At 40.4% G+C, this 16,842-nt stretch overlaps 1 protein-coding gene across 10 annotated transcripts in view; it reads right to left on the bottom strand.

Moving 5' to 3' along the window:
• Positions 1-16,842, bottom strand: part of FRY (FRY microtubule binding protein) — a 308,821-nt gene that overhangs the window by 101,029 nt on the left and 190,950 nt on the right. For all 10 annotated transcript variants that reach the window (XM_074986277.1, XM_074986272.1, XM_074986262.1 and 7 more), the window contains exons 37-39: positions 12,022-12,172; positions 11,008-11,111; positions 4,937-5,122 (exon numbers count right to left, since the gene is read on the bottom strand). In XM_074986277.1, coding sequence (XP_074842378.1) covers positions 4,937-5,122; positions 11,008-11,111; positions 12,022-12,172 — 441 coding nt within the window. The remainder of the gene's footprint in view (positions 1-4,936; positions 5,123-11,007; positions 11,112-12,021; positions 12,173-16,842) is intronic.

Here is a 16,842-nt window from a genome sequence, read left to right as displayed (position 1 = left end):
AGGAAAATAGAAAGGAACATAAACACTCCCAAATTAACTGTCATAATGTAGTAAGAAAAGCCAAAAAAGAGTTTGAGGAACAGCTAGCCAAAAATTCAAAAAACAATAGTAAAATGTTTTTTAAATACATTAGAAGCAGGAAGCCTGCTAAAAAAGCAGTGGGGCCCTTGGATGATAAAGATATAAAAGGAGCGATCAAGGAAGACAGTGCCATTGCGGAGCGATTAAATGATTTCTTTGCTTCAGTCTTCACGGCTGAAGATGTTACAGAGGTTCCTAAATCTGAGCCAGCCTTTTTAGGCGACAAATCTGAGGAACTCACTCAGATTGAAGTGACATTAGAGGAGGTTTTGGAATTAATTGATAAGCTGAATAGTAACAAGTCTCCAGGACCAGATGGCATTCACCCAAGGGTTCTGAAAGAACTCAAATGTGAAATTGCGGAGTTATTAACAGTGGTTTGTAACCTATCCTTTAAATCCACTTTGGTACCAAATGACTGGAAGACGGCCAATATAACACCAATATTTAAAAAAGGCTCTAGAGGAGATCCTGGCAATTATAGACCGATAAGTTTAACATCAGTACCAGGTAAATTAGTAGAAACACTAGTAAAGAGTAAAATTGCAAGGCACATAGAAGAGCACGAATTGTTGGGCAAAAGTCAGCATGGTTTCTGCAGAGGGAAGTCGTGTCTGTCTAATCTATTAGAATTCTTTGAAGGGGTTAATAAACATGCGGACAAGGGGCACCCAGTGGACATAATATACCTAGATTTCCAGAAAGCCTTTGACACGGTCCCACACCAAAGGCTTTTATGTAAATTAGGTGGTCATGGGATAGGAGGAAAGGTCCTTTCATGGATCGGAAATTGGTTAAAAGACAGAAAACAAAGGGTTGGAATAAATGGTAAATTTTCACAATGGAGGGGGGTAACTAGTGGTGTTCCCCAGGGCTCAGTCCTGGGACCGATCCTGTTCAACTTGTTCATCAATGATCTAGAAAATGAGGTAAGCAGTGAGGTGGCAAAGTTTGCAGATGACACCAAGTTGTTCAGGACAGTCAAAAGCAAAAGCGATTGTGAAGAACTACAAGGAGATCTCAGCAAACTGAGTGATTGGGCAGCAAAATGGCAAATGAAATTTAATGTGGGTAAGTGTAAGGTAATGCATGTTGGAAAAAATAACCCAAATTACACGTACTACATGATGGGGTCAAATTTAGCTACGACAGATCAGGAAAGGGATCTTGGAGTTATAGTGGATAGTTCTCTGAAGACATCCACGCAGTGTGCAGCGGCAGTTAGTAAGGCAAATAGGATGTTAGGAATTATTAAAAAAGGGATCGATAATAAGACAAAAGATATCATACTTCCCCTATATAAAACTATGGTACGCCCACATCTCGAGTACTGCGTGCAGATGTGGTCTCCTCACCTCAAAAAAGATATATTGGCATTAGAAAAGGTTCAGAAAAGGGCGACTAAGATGATTAGGGGCTTGGAAAGGGTCCCATATGGGGAGAGGCTAGAGAGACTGGGACTTTTCAGTTTGGAAAAGAGGCGATTGAGGGGCGATATGATAGAGGTATATAAAATCATGAATGGTGTGGAGAAAGTGAATATAGAAAAATTATTTACCTTTTCCCATAATACAAGAACTAGGGGACACCAAATGAAATTGATGGGTAGTAGGTTCAAAACTAATAAAAGGAAATTTTTCTTCACACAGCGCACAGTCAACCTGTGGAACTCCTTGCCCGAGGAGGCTGTGAAGGCCAGGACTCTATTAGGGTTTAAAAAAGAGCTTGATAAATTTTTGCAGGTCAGGTCCATAAATGGCTATTAGCCAGGGATAAAGTATGGTGCCCTAGCCTTCATAACAAGGGCAGGAGATGGATGGCAGGAGATAAATCACTTGTCTTCTGTTCTCCTTCTCTGGGGCACCTGGCATTGGCCACCGTCGGCAGATGGGATGCTGGGCTTGATGGACCTTTGGTCTGACCCAGTATGGCCATTCTTATGTTCTTATGTTCTTAATAAGAAAAAAAAATTAACAAGAATTTGAACATATGTGATAGATTTTTTTTTAAACAATCATGTCTGTGACCTTTTAAACTGTGATTTTTTTCCCTTCAGAACACTGATTAAGGATTGATGGACTGTATGTACATGGCAGAGGGCAGCATGGCCTTTAGATTGGTATGCTGCATTGTGCATTCAATAGGTTATTATCTGCCTCCTTTCCCTATCATGTCTACTTTTATTTTAGGCAAAAAAATCTCATAGTGATTACTGACATGTAAAAGTCAATAGGTTCAGATAAGTATCTAAATTATGGGGGACAAAATGCCTGAAGCTTGTCCAAAAACTTGCAGAGATGTTTCTCTCTCCCTCACCCATTTTTCCATACTTGAATTATGGAAGCTAATGTCTGTACCCAAGAAAGATTCAGCCCACTCCATACCAAAAGAGAGACTGCTCCTCAAAATGAATTTTCTAGTCTCCTACCCTGTTTAATCTTAAATATATCAAAACAGGAAGTTTCTACCATTTTCCAGAGGAGACTTTTACACTGGCTAGTACATCTCACATTGAGGAAATTTTTTGCTATTCAGCTCCAGCATTCTCTTTCTTCATTTCATTTCTTTCATTACCCTAAAAAAACACTTCTCCATCTTTGCTTGCCTTTCAAGTATGTGGGTCATTATCTCCCAGCTTTACTGTTGTTTAGCGAAGTTATAAATATGTTATCATTTTTAATATTTTTTCCCATAAATAAACCTTCATGGCTGATTTTCTTTAAACTAGCCCCCAGTTCAGTTATTACAGCTTGAACCTCTCTAGTCCAGCAAACTCTGTAATCCAACATGATTTTAGTTAGTCGGACAACCACTTTCCTGCGGCCCCATAAAGTTTGTTTACAGCCACTAGTCCTGGCTCTTGGTGTTCTGCACTGTTATTTAGCTGTAATTTAGCCCTAAATGTCTTTTAAGAGCCCAGTAAGCAGTGGAAGTGTTGGTAATGTGCTAGAAAATACTGACCTCCCATCATCCAGCAAATTCTCTCATCCAGCACTGGTCAGGTCCTGAGGGTACCAGACGAGAGAGGTTCAACCTGTACTTTCCTGGTACCTAGGAGCCCCGAATTAAATTTGATATTCCAAATATGGTCTCACTAGAACCATATAAAAGACAAACTTTAATCTTCCTGTCAGTGATGTGGTGCCTTTGTGCACATGGCCCAAAACTGCATTGATCTTTCTTCTGCCACAGCTTGTTGTAAACTCACTTCTAATCTACTGTTAAAGATTAACAAGACTAGTACCTATAACTGCTTCTCCACTTCCCAAGCCCTCACTTGCAGAGTCAAAAAAGGCATCTATTCTCTCCTTCCAATTATTTAATGCGTATATCCATCCATTGGAAAACCTTCTGAGACAATACAGACCAAAGTACTTGCAGTATGCAGATGGCACCCTTTAGCTCATTTATATCAAATGCACAGAGCACTATCTCCTAGGTTTCTTAGGCTATGTCTACACAGCACTGTTATCCCTGAATAAGGTACTCCAGATGAGGTATTCTGGAATAGTTTACTTCGAAATAGTGCAGCTACTAATAACATGCATTCCTCAATAGCGCTCAGATATTTTGAAACCGGGTGTGTACACACAATAGTGCCTATTTTGAAATAGAGCCATTGAACACAATGGCTTATTTCAAAATAAGCTCTATTCCCTGCCTACACAGCCCCTATTTTGAAATACCTATTTTGAAATAGACATTATTCCTTGTAAATAAGGTTTACCAATTCTGAAATAAGGCATCTGCTATTTTTAAATTATTTTGAAAAAAGGTTGTGTTCTGTAGATGTTTGCATAGTTATTTCAAAATAGCGGCTTCTATTTCAAAATAACTTTTCTGTTTAAACATACCCTTAGGCTGTTTCTACACATGCCACTTTCAGAGAAAGTGGTGTGCTAATAAACAGCCTAAAATATGCTAATGAGGCATGTATGTAAATTCCCGGTTGCTCATTAGCATAAGGTCACATGATTTGGAGTCCAGAAGACCTGACGTCTCTGAAAGTGGCATGTGTAGAAATAGCCTTAATGACTAACCAAAATCAGCACCTGCACGAAATGCAGACGGCTGGAGCTGACTCAAGCAGAACTGAGGAAGGAAGTCGAACGTGTGAAGAACATACCTTCTCAATAACACTGAGAACTGCTGCCCTAAGAATGTTAAGTTTGTTTCTAGCCTTAAAGTCATTTTGGATTCCTTAATGCACCTGGTTCAACCGGTATTATTTATTTAAAGTTCCATTTCTAACACTGTGCTGTGCCCCGGTGTGTTATGAGTTGTCTACACTATGGCATAATGCCCTTTTATGAGTGTGTGTTTTCTAAAGTGCAAAAACAGGTTGCACAGTAACAGGTCCACACAGGTGCACACAGAAGGTTTCCTAGTGCCCTTTAATGCACTGTGCACACTGTTTCAATCAGCATTAAGTTAAAGCACACCGTGGAAACTTCAGTGCTCCCCAGCAGGACCTACATAAACCAATTAATGCCCAGCATGTTAATATGCTCTAGAAATCACATGCACTTAAGAGAAATAGTTGCAGCATGTAGACAAGCCCTCAAAAATGTAAAACTGGCACATTCCTCTCTAAAACTATATTACAAATTGTTTCTTATAGCAAGGGGCTTTTCCTACTCTCATAGAAAGTCATTATTTAGTAATTTGTGGTGCATGTTAAGGTAAGTGACTGGAAGTTCAGATCAATGGTGCTTGTACAGATTTCCCACTTGGATCATTCAGGCTATAGTATATCAAAATATCACAATTATCTCAGGAGACACACTTGTATATTCCAATCTCTTAAACTTTTAAATGACAGTAAAGTGGTACTTTTCCAGGGGTACTTGATTACCTGTATACAGGAATTCAGGTAGATAGGCTGGTTGGACTGTCAGAGTCTTGGTTTCATTCATCTCTCTGGTCTGAAGAAGCACTGAGGCAATGGTTTGAAAATTGCTGTTGCAAGACATTGCAATCAAAAGATGAAGCAATAGCTTTTTACTGTGTTCAAAGACCTCAGGGCGGTAATGGTCAAGGCCTGAAGGAAAGAGTTACAGCAGTTACTAAGTATGAAGTTATTATAAACAAGCTTAAATTCCAGAAATAGCAAAGATTCCAAGGCAGATCACAGCACCAGTACAGAACAAACAGAAAATGAAGTTCTTCAGGGCACAGTTCTCACAGCTTTTTCTTTATATATTTGTATGAATTTACTATGTGAGAAAGACCAAAGTCCTCTCTATGTCTGTGGACAGCAAGGTCCACTGTGAGTGACTGCCATGCAGTATTCCTCGGACTATTCTATTCAGTGGCCAGACATTGCTATATGGGAGCCACCTCCAGACACGAGAGGGTAGACCAGTGTCCATGTATACTCAGCACTTGGACTTCCTATTAAGACTGCCAGGTTGAGAATTAGTTCTGAGAGGCTATGAAGTGGTATAGTTTTTGGTCTCATATTAGCTTGAGCCTAATTTGAAAGAAGGGTTCAAAAGAGAGGAAAGGATCATGAGCTATAAACATAAATGATTCAAGTTTGTATAAAGTGTCTTGCTTCATTGTGACAAAGCACTTTTTTCATTTATCACCTTTGTTCTTCTTCAACAAATTCTGAGAAGGTGGCATGAGAAAGCAAACTCAGGCTACGTCTGCACTACCAGAGAAATACGATTTTATTAAATTTGATCTTATAATGCTGGGTTTTATAAATTCAATTTTGAGTATCTTCACTTCCAACAAAGTCCACACAAAGTCAAGTTAGTGCTGCCGTACTAGAATGGCCAAACATCCACTGTTGCAGCAGTGCATTGTGGGAACCTCTCTCACACTTCCCTCGTCCCACATTCTCTACCCTCCTCCCAGGCCCTGCTGCATGCCCACTGCTGGCAGTGCTGACCCTGCTGCCTGGTTCCCAGGTCCCCACAGCTTGGGGGAGCCAGGAAACTGACCAGTGCTGCTGTGCCTGGCTTGCAGGATCCGGGAGCCAGGCACAGCAGACAGCCAGGTGCTGTGCTGGTCAGTTTCCCAGCTCCTGCGAGTGGCAGGGAGCCAGGAGCCAGGTGTAACAGTGCCATTAAGTTTCCCAGGTTCCCCCCACCCCTCACTTGCAGGAGCTGGGAAACTGACCAGGGCTGCTGCGCTCGTCAATTTCCTGGCTCCCACCAGTGGCAGGCAGCGGGGAACCAGGTGCAACACTGCCAGTCATGCTCTGGAGGCTAATGAATTTGACTCAAAGACATGGTTCTTCCACACTAACCTTCATTTGAACTGTTAAATTCAAATTTGATGCTACACCCGCCTGGTTCCTACGATATTATGATATCAATGTTAGTGCTCCCTAATAGAGGTAATAGTATTTACAGTGAAGACAGTCACTTGGTACAATCAAGTTACCTGCCTTAAATTTGAATGTATCTTGTAGTGTAGATATAGCTTCAGTATAATAGAGCTGTCTGTCTCTTTAGTTATTCCCTTGTGTAAATCTCCTCTTCCCTCAGAACCTGCCTCTTTAGTCCCCCCACAGCTGGCAGCACACTGGTCCTTTGTGCTATATGCCTCCAGTGCACATAACCATTCTGTTCTTAGACTGGCCTGAGAAACCATATCTGCTGTTAGTGTGCCAGTTTGCCAGCAATTCCGATTCCTTAGGACCATCCTTTTAACACCTTGTAATCCTCTGGCTCATTCACATACCAACAGGCTAGGACCCTCCTCCAGCCTGTCTATCTTTGCGTCTGCTCCCTATTGCACTACTCTTGTTCACTTCCTTGCACCCTCTCCTGCTCCCTTTCTTTCCAGCTGCCAAGAATTAATAGTTCTATCCACTCCTCTTCCCTTTGAAATATTCAGAAATGAGATACAGACGCAAACTGCTGATCTGAAGTAGCTTGGTTTAGTAGTGCCTGAAAGTCACTGCTTTAGCAGTCAAAAATAGATTCAGTGCCTTAAGAGACCTAACTGATATTAACAGACAATGGGAATTATTAAAAGAATCCATTGTTACATCTGCAGATGAAAACATTCCAAGAATTAAAATTGTTATTAAGAAGAAGTGGATGACTGAGGAAATTTTGCAACTCATGGAAGAAAAAAGAGTCAGGAAAAAGAAATCTTCTGAATATGAAAAGTTGAACAAAGAAATGAAATTAAAATGTGCAGTTGCAAAGGAGAACTGGTTAAATGAACAGTGTAAGATAATTGAACAGCAATATGTAAGCGATACAAAAGAGATGCATACGCGAATCCAGGAGGTAACAGGAAGGAAAACATGTTCATCATCGGGCTGTCTGAAGTTGAAGGATGGTAGTATAATAATGGAAAAGGATAAAATTTTGGAAAGGTGGTCAGAATACATTTCAGAACTCTATGATGATGAGAGAGTGGAAAAGTTGAGTCCCTCTAAGAATGCAGATGGTCCACCTATACTCAAGGAAGAAGTAAAAAAACTTTGAAATGCATGAAAAGAGGAAAAGCGCCTGGTCTGGATAAACTCATGAGTGAGATGTCTGAAGGCTTAGAAGACTTTGGTATTGACACAATTACAAAACTCTTAAATCATATTTACAGTACAGGGTGCGTGTCGGAAGAATGATCAAGATCTGTTTTTATTGCCTTGCCGAAGAAACCATGTGCAACTGAATGTGAACAGCATAGGACAATCAGTCTCATGAGTCACATGACCAAAATTCTTTTGAAGATTGTTATGAACCGGATTCGACAGCAAATACAGTCTGAGATCTCTGATGAACAATGTGGATTTGTGAAAGACAGAGGTACCGATAATCCAATCTACATTTTAAGGTCATTAATCGAAAGAGCACTGGAAGTTCAAAAGGACATATATTTGTGTTTCATAGACTATAAGAAAGCGTTCGACAGAGTAAAACATGAAGAAATGATGAAACTGTTGGAAGAACTGGATATAGATGGGAAGGATTTAAGAATAATTAAAAACATCTACTGGGAACAGACAGCAACCATCAGGGTCAGAAAAAACCTTAGTAGATATGTGAAGATAAATGAGGAGTGAGACAAGGTTGTGTTCTTTCACCTGATCTCTTTAACTTGTACAGTGAAAGAATAATGCGCATAATAGGTCTGCCAGGATTAAACATTGGAGGATGTGACATCAACAACCTGAGGTATGCAGATGATACTGTTTTAATAGCAGAAAGTGAAAAAGATCTTCAGGAACTGGTTAACGTCAATAAAGAAAGCAAGCTGAAGGGACTCAAGCTCAACATCTCGAAGACAGAAGTAATGGTTATTACGAAGACAAAGGTACTGCCACCATGTGAGGTACTAGCAAATGGAACAGATCTTCATCAAGTGACTAAATTCAAGTACTTAGGATCCTATACCACATCAGATGGTAGGTGTTTAACTGAAGTGAAATGCAGAATTGCTCAAGCGAAAGCAGCATTTCAGAAAATGAGAAGCATTCTCACAAACAGATCTTTATCACTGGAGGTTAGGAAAAGAGTGCTGCGATGTTATGTAGAACCAGTCCTCATGTATGGATGTGAATCATGGACTACCAGTAAACAAGTTGAGAAGTACATCGAAGCCACAGAAATGTGGTTTTTAAGAAGGATGTTGTGCATCTCATGGACGACCAAAAGGACTAATGAGTCTGTCTTAAATGAAGCCAACAGCAAAAGAACACTGTTAAATAGGATAAGAACAAGGCAGGCAAAATTTATAGGCCATATAATTAGAAAGTCTGCACTTGAAAATTTAGTGACAACAGGAAAATATAATGGAAAGCGAGGACGAGGTAGACAACGTGAGAAAATATTGGATCGTATCACTTCATGGTTGCATTGCTGTAGTACTGTGGAGATGCTCCAGAGTACTCTTAATAGACAGAGATGAAGGGCCATGATTGCCTATGCTAATCAGCATGGCACGAATGAATGAATGAGTAAAAGTCACTGCCATTTCACAGCTCTTTGATAGACTATGTGAAATGAATTGGTGGGCACAGTTCTACTCCATCACCACCACTCGCACCATCTGGTAACCCTCAGTTACGGAGAAAGTCCAAGGACTGAATGAGCCTGGAAAATGAACTTTCCTTTCATCCCACAGCTCGAACACCTAGGTCAATACCGAACCATTTTATAGTGTCTCTGTGTAGTTAAAAACAGAGAATTACTGTCACTGGAGCTGTCAGTCTAACATATCATACAAGGACTATATTAACAGAAAATCTTTTAAATTCTTCATTATCAATATTACAAGCCATTCTGTCCTTTACCTATGTTTCTACTGTAGATTCTCTTCATTAAAATATTTTCCTATTCCTTCCAATATGCTCAGTTTGCCAAAATATCTCCAGTTTCTGTCTCAGTCATATCCCTCTTACTCTTTTTCCTATACACATGCGCACATTCCAACATGACATGATTTCCACATATTCGTACCTCTGGCAAACAAATTTAGAACTACTTCCTTACATCCTCACATGGGGATTCTACTACAGAGATGTAATGAAAAAAATGAAGATTAATGATGATTTATATGTGAGTCAATTATGAAATATTGCAATGTTAAGATATTACCTGACAAATATGGCAAAGAAAAAATTATGAATGCATTTGTAGTATCAAGTCTATTTCTGCAAACATTTACTCAATGATGGCCAGTGTACACAGACTGTTTCTCAACCAGAATGCAATGGTTAGAGTCTTTTATCTTGTTACATTTTGGGTGTATTCCTGTTCTCATGTCCATTTGTTGACTCATTGAATCAACTGAGGTTTTATTAATTACTAATTAATGTCTAACTACAAGGCATATCTGTTTTTCAGAACTGCTGTAACTGTAATTCACCAGCCGGTCAATCAGTTCGCCAGTTGCGGGCTGTTTCTTTTGTCCATACAAGACTGATGTTAAAGGAACTTTCTCTTTTCAGCAACTTTTCACTGTATCTGGGGAGTCAGCTCCCAACTGAGTCTGAACAGCTGAATCTATTTTTTATGTTAAATTAAATTTTGATGGTGCCTATAACATACTTTAAGATTGTCATTGTAAATTACTTGGGAATAATACAAAAGACAGATATTTTATATAAGTCCACCATGTGTTGCATAGGCATTCGTGGTAGTCTCAGCGTCAGAGTCAGAGAAAATAGAATGAACCGTAATTTTACCATGACAAGCATTTTATTAAAGAGGAATGGTATACTTATACAGCTGGAAAGACCTCTCATTTCTCTTTCCGGATTTTTTTCTGCATGACTTCAGGGCTTGTGAAACGTACCAGAGTGACTACCATTGAGACACAAGTACTCTTCTTGATCCACAGACATAGGCAGATCATGGGTAATGGCACTTTCCCCCATTGTTCTACTAATGTGCTATAATCTTGTAGCTCAGCTTCCACAGCCATTCGGTCCTTGCTGTCTGTACTGAGACTACCAAATAAGGGTGCAAATTAGTTGCAGTTACGGTTGTGGGTTTTGGAATGTCAACGTTGTTCCATTAAGAGCTGGACTGAGACCACCATTTATTATAAATTTATTCCATATGTTTAGCTATTCTACTGACCTACAAAAATTACGTCTCAGCCACATAAATTGGATAATGCCTATACCCTTCCTACTTACTTCAGTATGCTAAAAATTTCTGCTTTTGAGAACCCTAAAATGAAAAACTACTACAGTAAAGTGAGAGAAAAAAGGCCACCAAAAATTCAGAGTATTTTAAGCTGTGATAAATAATGCTGCAGCCACAACATTCCAGATAATCAATTTTCATTTCAAGAACTGATGTCACAAAACACAAATGATGGCCATGATCATAGCTATGAAGGGGAAGGCAAAGAGAAAATATATTTAAAGTAATGTTAACTCCACAGCTTCAATTTGACTAACGGTACTGGAGTATATCCACACTTCAATGCTTCTTGTATTGGTCTTACCTAAGAAAAGAGCATGAAGTAATAAAGGGAGGTGAAGGGCCCAATCTTCTCTCACACTGTGATCCACTACCATCTCAGTCATGAAAATAACAGCAATATTGCACCTAATAAAGGAAACCACAAAAATCAATTGAAAAACTTATTCTAGGGGCTGGACAACAGTAATATGTCATGCAATCACTCGAGAATTGGTAAGACACAGGTTAATACACTTACTTTCCAGCTCTGGGGAATGAAACTTACACCCAGTCTTGGAAGCCACGTAAAACTAGTTTGATGGCCTTATCCAAGTTTCCCACTTGTTTCCACTACTAATACATCATACAGTTTGGTACAATTTATGATAATCGCCAGCCAGCACTGGTGGAGGCAGGCATTCTTTCCACGGACTAGCTCTACTAGTCACAGGTAATGTCTACCAAGTCCTTACTTTCTACATCAAAAACCATTATACAAAGAAGTAACAATACTAAAAACAACTTTAATAAGAAAGTCGCACAGAAGTTCTACTGACATGCTTTTGCCGTAACTTATCAGAGTACACAGGACATGCATGGATGTCACACAATCCTTAGCATTTTCTAAAATTAAGCTTCTTTTTGAATGTTATGAATGTCAAAAAAGATTTCACAATGCCTAAAGATATTGTACTTAGCTGTTAAGTAGCATTATTAAAATATTAATATAGATTATGTAAAAGAAGAGTTATACCATAATTAGAAGAGCGTAAAATACTACAAATAACAGTCTGTTAGTTTTGGAAAGGCAACGTTCAGTTTCTGCAAACCAGGTGGTGTTGCTTTAATCAATTCCTATCTATATATGATCTCGTGTAAAGTAAACAAGCCACAGTTTTAAAGGCACTAGAATTGCAATGCCTTTTGATTTAACACTGAAATGTTGGGAACCAGTAAAATTGTATGTGAGATTCTTCCTAACTGCTATGTTCTGGGGCCATTCAATTACTGTTGCCCAATTATCTAATTAGCAGAAATTTATTTCAGTACTGCTCACCTATGAAGGGGTCCCCGTGGCGTGACCGTTTCTGGGAGGTAGTCAACAAGTGGTGCCCAACATCCTCCATTGTAAGGCATCGGCAAGGGCTGTGGCTGTTTGGTCTCCACAATATTCAACAGCCAGCTTGTATATGGAGAAACAGGATCATCTGCATGATAAAATATTAAATGATGTGTTAGTCTAATGACATAAAAACTACACAGGTTCATTATCTAGCATCTGCAAGAATGTGTATTTTAAATTCAGTGGTTCACCAGTTCAGAATAATTTGGCAAGAGGACATGGCTTTGTAATAACAAGTGCAGCATGCTTAATTGCCTCCTTCATGATGAAAATGTAACATTGAATGCAAGCAGGCAGCACCAAATTTTAAAGGCTGCAGTTGAACCCCTTTTGTCATGTTTAGTTGCTTAGGATCCAGTTCACAAACAGCCAAGCAACAGACTCTCTCTTAAAAAATGAGACTAAAGTTCAGCCAACATAACTATCATGGAAAGGCATTTGTTATAGGGGGCCTTTAAACAGTGACACATTCTTGTAACTACCAGCAGGTGCCCTGCTGAGTGATGCTACAAAGCAGCCAAAAATTCAATCTGCTGAATTAAGAGGTGGAAATAAGAAATGTGAAAAACATCTTCAGTGTGATACAATTCTTACAATAGGGACAAAATATTTATTAAGCTTCTCAAATATCTATTTAGTTTAGGCTTAGTGAGACAGCTGTTGTACGTTAATATACCACAGATATTTATATATAAATATACAGAAATATCACCTATGTGCCTTATAAGACTTGTGATAATTAAATGTTTGCCAAGGGTTTTGCTTATCAGAAGCACTATACAGCTATGATTTATTATTATTGAGTAGTGCATATACCATAACTATTCTCTTAAATCTTTATTAAGATCGAATTTGTCCCTTGTGCTTGGGAGAATGCATGAGGGACTCCTTGGTGAATATTTATGTAGGAAGTACAATAAGCCTTCTACCTTCTCACCTAAGATCCCTGCTCAAAGGTCCAGAAAACCCACTTTATATCCAGAGGAGTACAGAAACTGCTCCATGTATGTGCCCTTAAGCATATAATCCACTTCAAGAGGGCAGGAAGGGGAGGAGTGCTGATTATAACAAAGAATCCCTCTACACAAGCTTACACAGCTGGCCAGGCATGCTAACGGGAGCAGGCTGCGTCATTAGAATGGAACTTTGTGCCACTTGGCCAGCACAGTGAAAAGCACAAAGGATTGGCTCGTGTACTTAGAGCTGTGACTAAACACCGCATGCTTCCTCAGAGTATCTATGCATCTCAGCTTAAAGCATTTACTTTACGTCTTGATATTTGTTAGAAGAAACCTCATACTAATAATTATGTAGATTTGAAGTCTGCAGATAAAAACAGGGATCATCAGTCACAGACAAGACTTGAACCTATGGAGACTCTCACTTTTCTTAAGATTTTAATTTGTTGGGGTGGGTTCCCACTCTGCCACTTAAAACTAGCATGTTGTTCTGGGGATTTTTATGATCCCATAACTATCATTTCAGTTTACTGTACATGTATCTCTGAACCAGCCTTCTAACTGGGGAAAGCAACATGAAGGTTTTGGTGTTTGATGGTATTGAGCTACTTACTTAAATTCAAACTGACATGCTAAAACAGGAGAGAAAAGAGAAAGAAGACTCTGAAGAGGGGGAGGGATAGATCGGTGGTTTGAGCACTGGCCTGCTAAATGCAGGCTTGCGAGCTCAGCCCTTGCGGGGGCCATTTAGGAATCTGGAGCAAGGAGATTTAAAAAAAAAAGGATGGTGCTAAGAGGACAGGGGACTGGACTTGATGACCTCCCGAGGTCCCTTTCAGCTCTCTGAGATATGCATATCTCCATATATTTATTTATAACTAAGGATTTTGTTTTGTTAACATGACAAAGTAAAGGTTGGGTGGAAGTGTGACTGTACTCCATCTTGTGTTTGTAGAGTGGTGATGTATTTCCCTCTTTCCTGAAAACTTTTCCTTTTGAAGCAATTGTGTCAGAAACATTCAACTGAGTACTGTCAGGGCTGTCCTGAGTGGAAGACAGAGCCTGGGGCAACCCCACCCCCCACTGTCTCAGGAGAGGGACTCAGGGAAGTCCCACGCACAATGCTGCAGACCCTGCCCCTTTCCCAGCCCTGTCCCTTCCCCCAAGTTATATGGGGGATTATGGGGCCTGGAACTGCAGTAGCAGGGGTCCTCCCCCACTCACCATGTGGGCAGCAGGAACTGGAGCAGGACTTTCCCCTGCTGTTCTGCCTCCCAGCCTACCATGCTCTGCTTTTCCTTGGCGATGAGAAACACAGCATCCTAATGCCAGGGTGTTACACCTCCCACTGCTGTGGAGAAGCTGAGCGCAGCAGGCCCGGAGGGTGGCATGCTGGACAGGAGCAGGCTGCTGAATTCCCCCTGCTCACAAGGTGAGTGAAGGAGGGGATATGACCCCTGCTGCCACACTGCCAGGTCCCCCATAAAACACCAGTCCCTCCTGTCCATGGTTGGGGCACCTGCTGCAGGGCCCGAGTGGTGCAGGCCCTGGAGAGGCTGTATCATTTTCCTATGGATGGGATGGGTCTGAGTGCTGATATTCCCTTTTGGTTTGAGGGTTTATGCAATATGCACCCTACTGAGGACTGTTTCAATTAGGGGGCCAAACTGATGATAGAGACAGGTCTACCCTTAATGAATAATTTACAAAGAATGTATATAAAATCCTGTTTTCCTCAATCAGGGCTGGATTTGGACAATAATCTGAAGTTTCTTGCTCACAGTTCCAGGTCTCTTTTCATCCAGCACTCTGCCCACAAAACTCTGTTGACTTTCTCTCAGGGCCATGCTGTAAAGAGTGGAATGTGCATGGTCAAGTCAAGTCAAGAGTCAAAGCAGAATCAGAGGCAGAAATGAGTGTGGTACCAAGCTGGATTTAAGAGTCAAGCAAATGGTCAAGTTGGAGTAAAAGTCAAGAGAAAAGCCAGAGCTGGAATCAGGGATGGGGTGGAGGAGCAGGGATCTGAAACAAGGAAGAAAAGCAGAAGCTGGGGTGGAAGAGAACCTGGGATAAAGAGGGCAGGAACATATCGGTAGCCAGGCTCAATGTCCAAAGCGGCAGGCAGCCGGTCTGTTACTCAGACAACTTCCTGTGGTTTCACAAAACAAAAAAGCAGTCATGTGGCACTTTAAAGACTAATAAAATAATTTGTTAGGTGATGAGCTTTCATGGGACAGACCCACTTCCTCAGACCTGCAAATTCTGATGCAAGTAAGCTGGCACAATGAGAATTTAATAGAACAATATTAAAAAATGAAATGAAAACTGACAAATCAGCTACATAGGACAGGAGGAGGGGCAGAGCGAAGGGTGCGGAAGAGGAGGAAGAAAATTACTTACTGCAAGTGTCTGTTAAGTCTATTAAATTAACTTAAGTCTATGAAGTTAATCAATGTAGCTGACTGAACAGTTTTCACTTCATTTTTTCCATCTTTCTTTTCAATTCTTGTTGTGAAGGTTTACTTTCATCAGAATTTCCAGATCTGAAGAAGTGGGTCTGTCCCATGAAAACTCATCACCTAACAATTTTGTTAGTCTTTAAAGTATCAGAGAGGTAGCTGTGTTAGTTTGTATCTTCAAAAACAACAAGAAGTCCTGTGGCACTTTAAAGACTAACAGATATTTTGGAGCATAAGCTTTCGTGGGCAAAGATGCATCTGATGTAGTGAGTTTTTGTCCAAGAAAGCTGATATTCCATATCTGTTAGTCTATAAGGTGCCACAGGACTTCTTGTTGTTTTAGTCTTTAAAGTGCTACATGACTGCTTTTTTGTTTTGTGAAGACAAAGACTTACACAGCTACTGCTCTGTGACTATTCCTCTGTTTTGTTTTGGTTTAAGTAGGGTTTCCAAGCCAATTAGTGGAGTTATGTCTCCCACATCAGGAACTTCCCAGGCAAAGCCCTGGTGCAACAGAGCTCTGATAGCCCACTTTGGAGATGGTTCAAGTGAATTGCTAGGTGACAGCTGTGGCATGCACACTGCCTGGTGACTTACAGCCAGAGGTTCAAAACCTGCAACCTCTTTCTCATGCACAGGGATCCTCTTGTTTACCACCCACCTCTAAATTCAAGCCAGTCCCCATGTTTGCATTCAGTTGAGGTGGCTTCCATTGCATGATACACAGAAATACACTTAACTCATAGAGCTAGAAGGAACCTTTAGAGGTCATAGAATCCAGTCCTCTGCACTCACAGCAACACCTATCAACATTCCCCAATTATTATTTTAATCTATTTGCCACACACCCCTAAATGGTCCCCTCAAGGATTGAGCTTACAACCCTAGGTTTAGCAGGCCAATGCTCAAACCACAGAGCTATCCCTTCCTCCTGTTTATTTAGCTATCACTAAATAAACATTCTTTAAAGTGTTACAAGATTCCTTGTTCTATGTAAGATATTCAACTGTTCCTTCAATTAGCTTAACTATTAGCCAGCACATCCAAAGCTTCAGTGAGATCTGAGACTGCCTGTAAATCAAAGATGTGCTCCTAGGAGCCATCCAGCCTCCGGCAAACCAGTACTACCAAGAAAAGGAGTTATAGCAGTGACTGGGACTCTGGGAGTCAGGACTCACTCAGGGTTTTATTACTGGTTCTGCAACATACAAATCATGCAATCTCAGGCAAGCTGCTATTCCTGTGAACTCAAGTTTATCCACAGTCTGTGTTGTAGAGAAGGTGTTTCAGCATATATTGTTCTGTACAGGAACATGGTTCAACAACATATATTAATG

This window comes from Carettochelys insculpta, chromosome 1 (genome assembly GCF_033958435.1).
Source record: "Carettochelys insculpta isolate YL-2023 chromosome 1, ASM3395843v1, whole genome shotgun sequence".
In the NCBI taxonomy this organism is placed as follows: Eukaryota; Metazoa; Chordata; order Testudines; family Carettochelyidae; genus Carettochelys; species Carettochelys insculpta.
The sequence above is the reverse complement of the archived record's forward strand: the minus strand, read 5'-3'. Positions and strand labels throughout refer to the sequence as shown.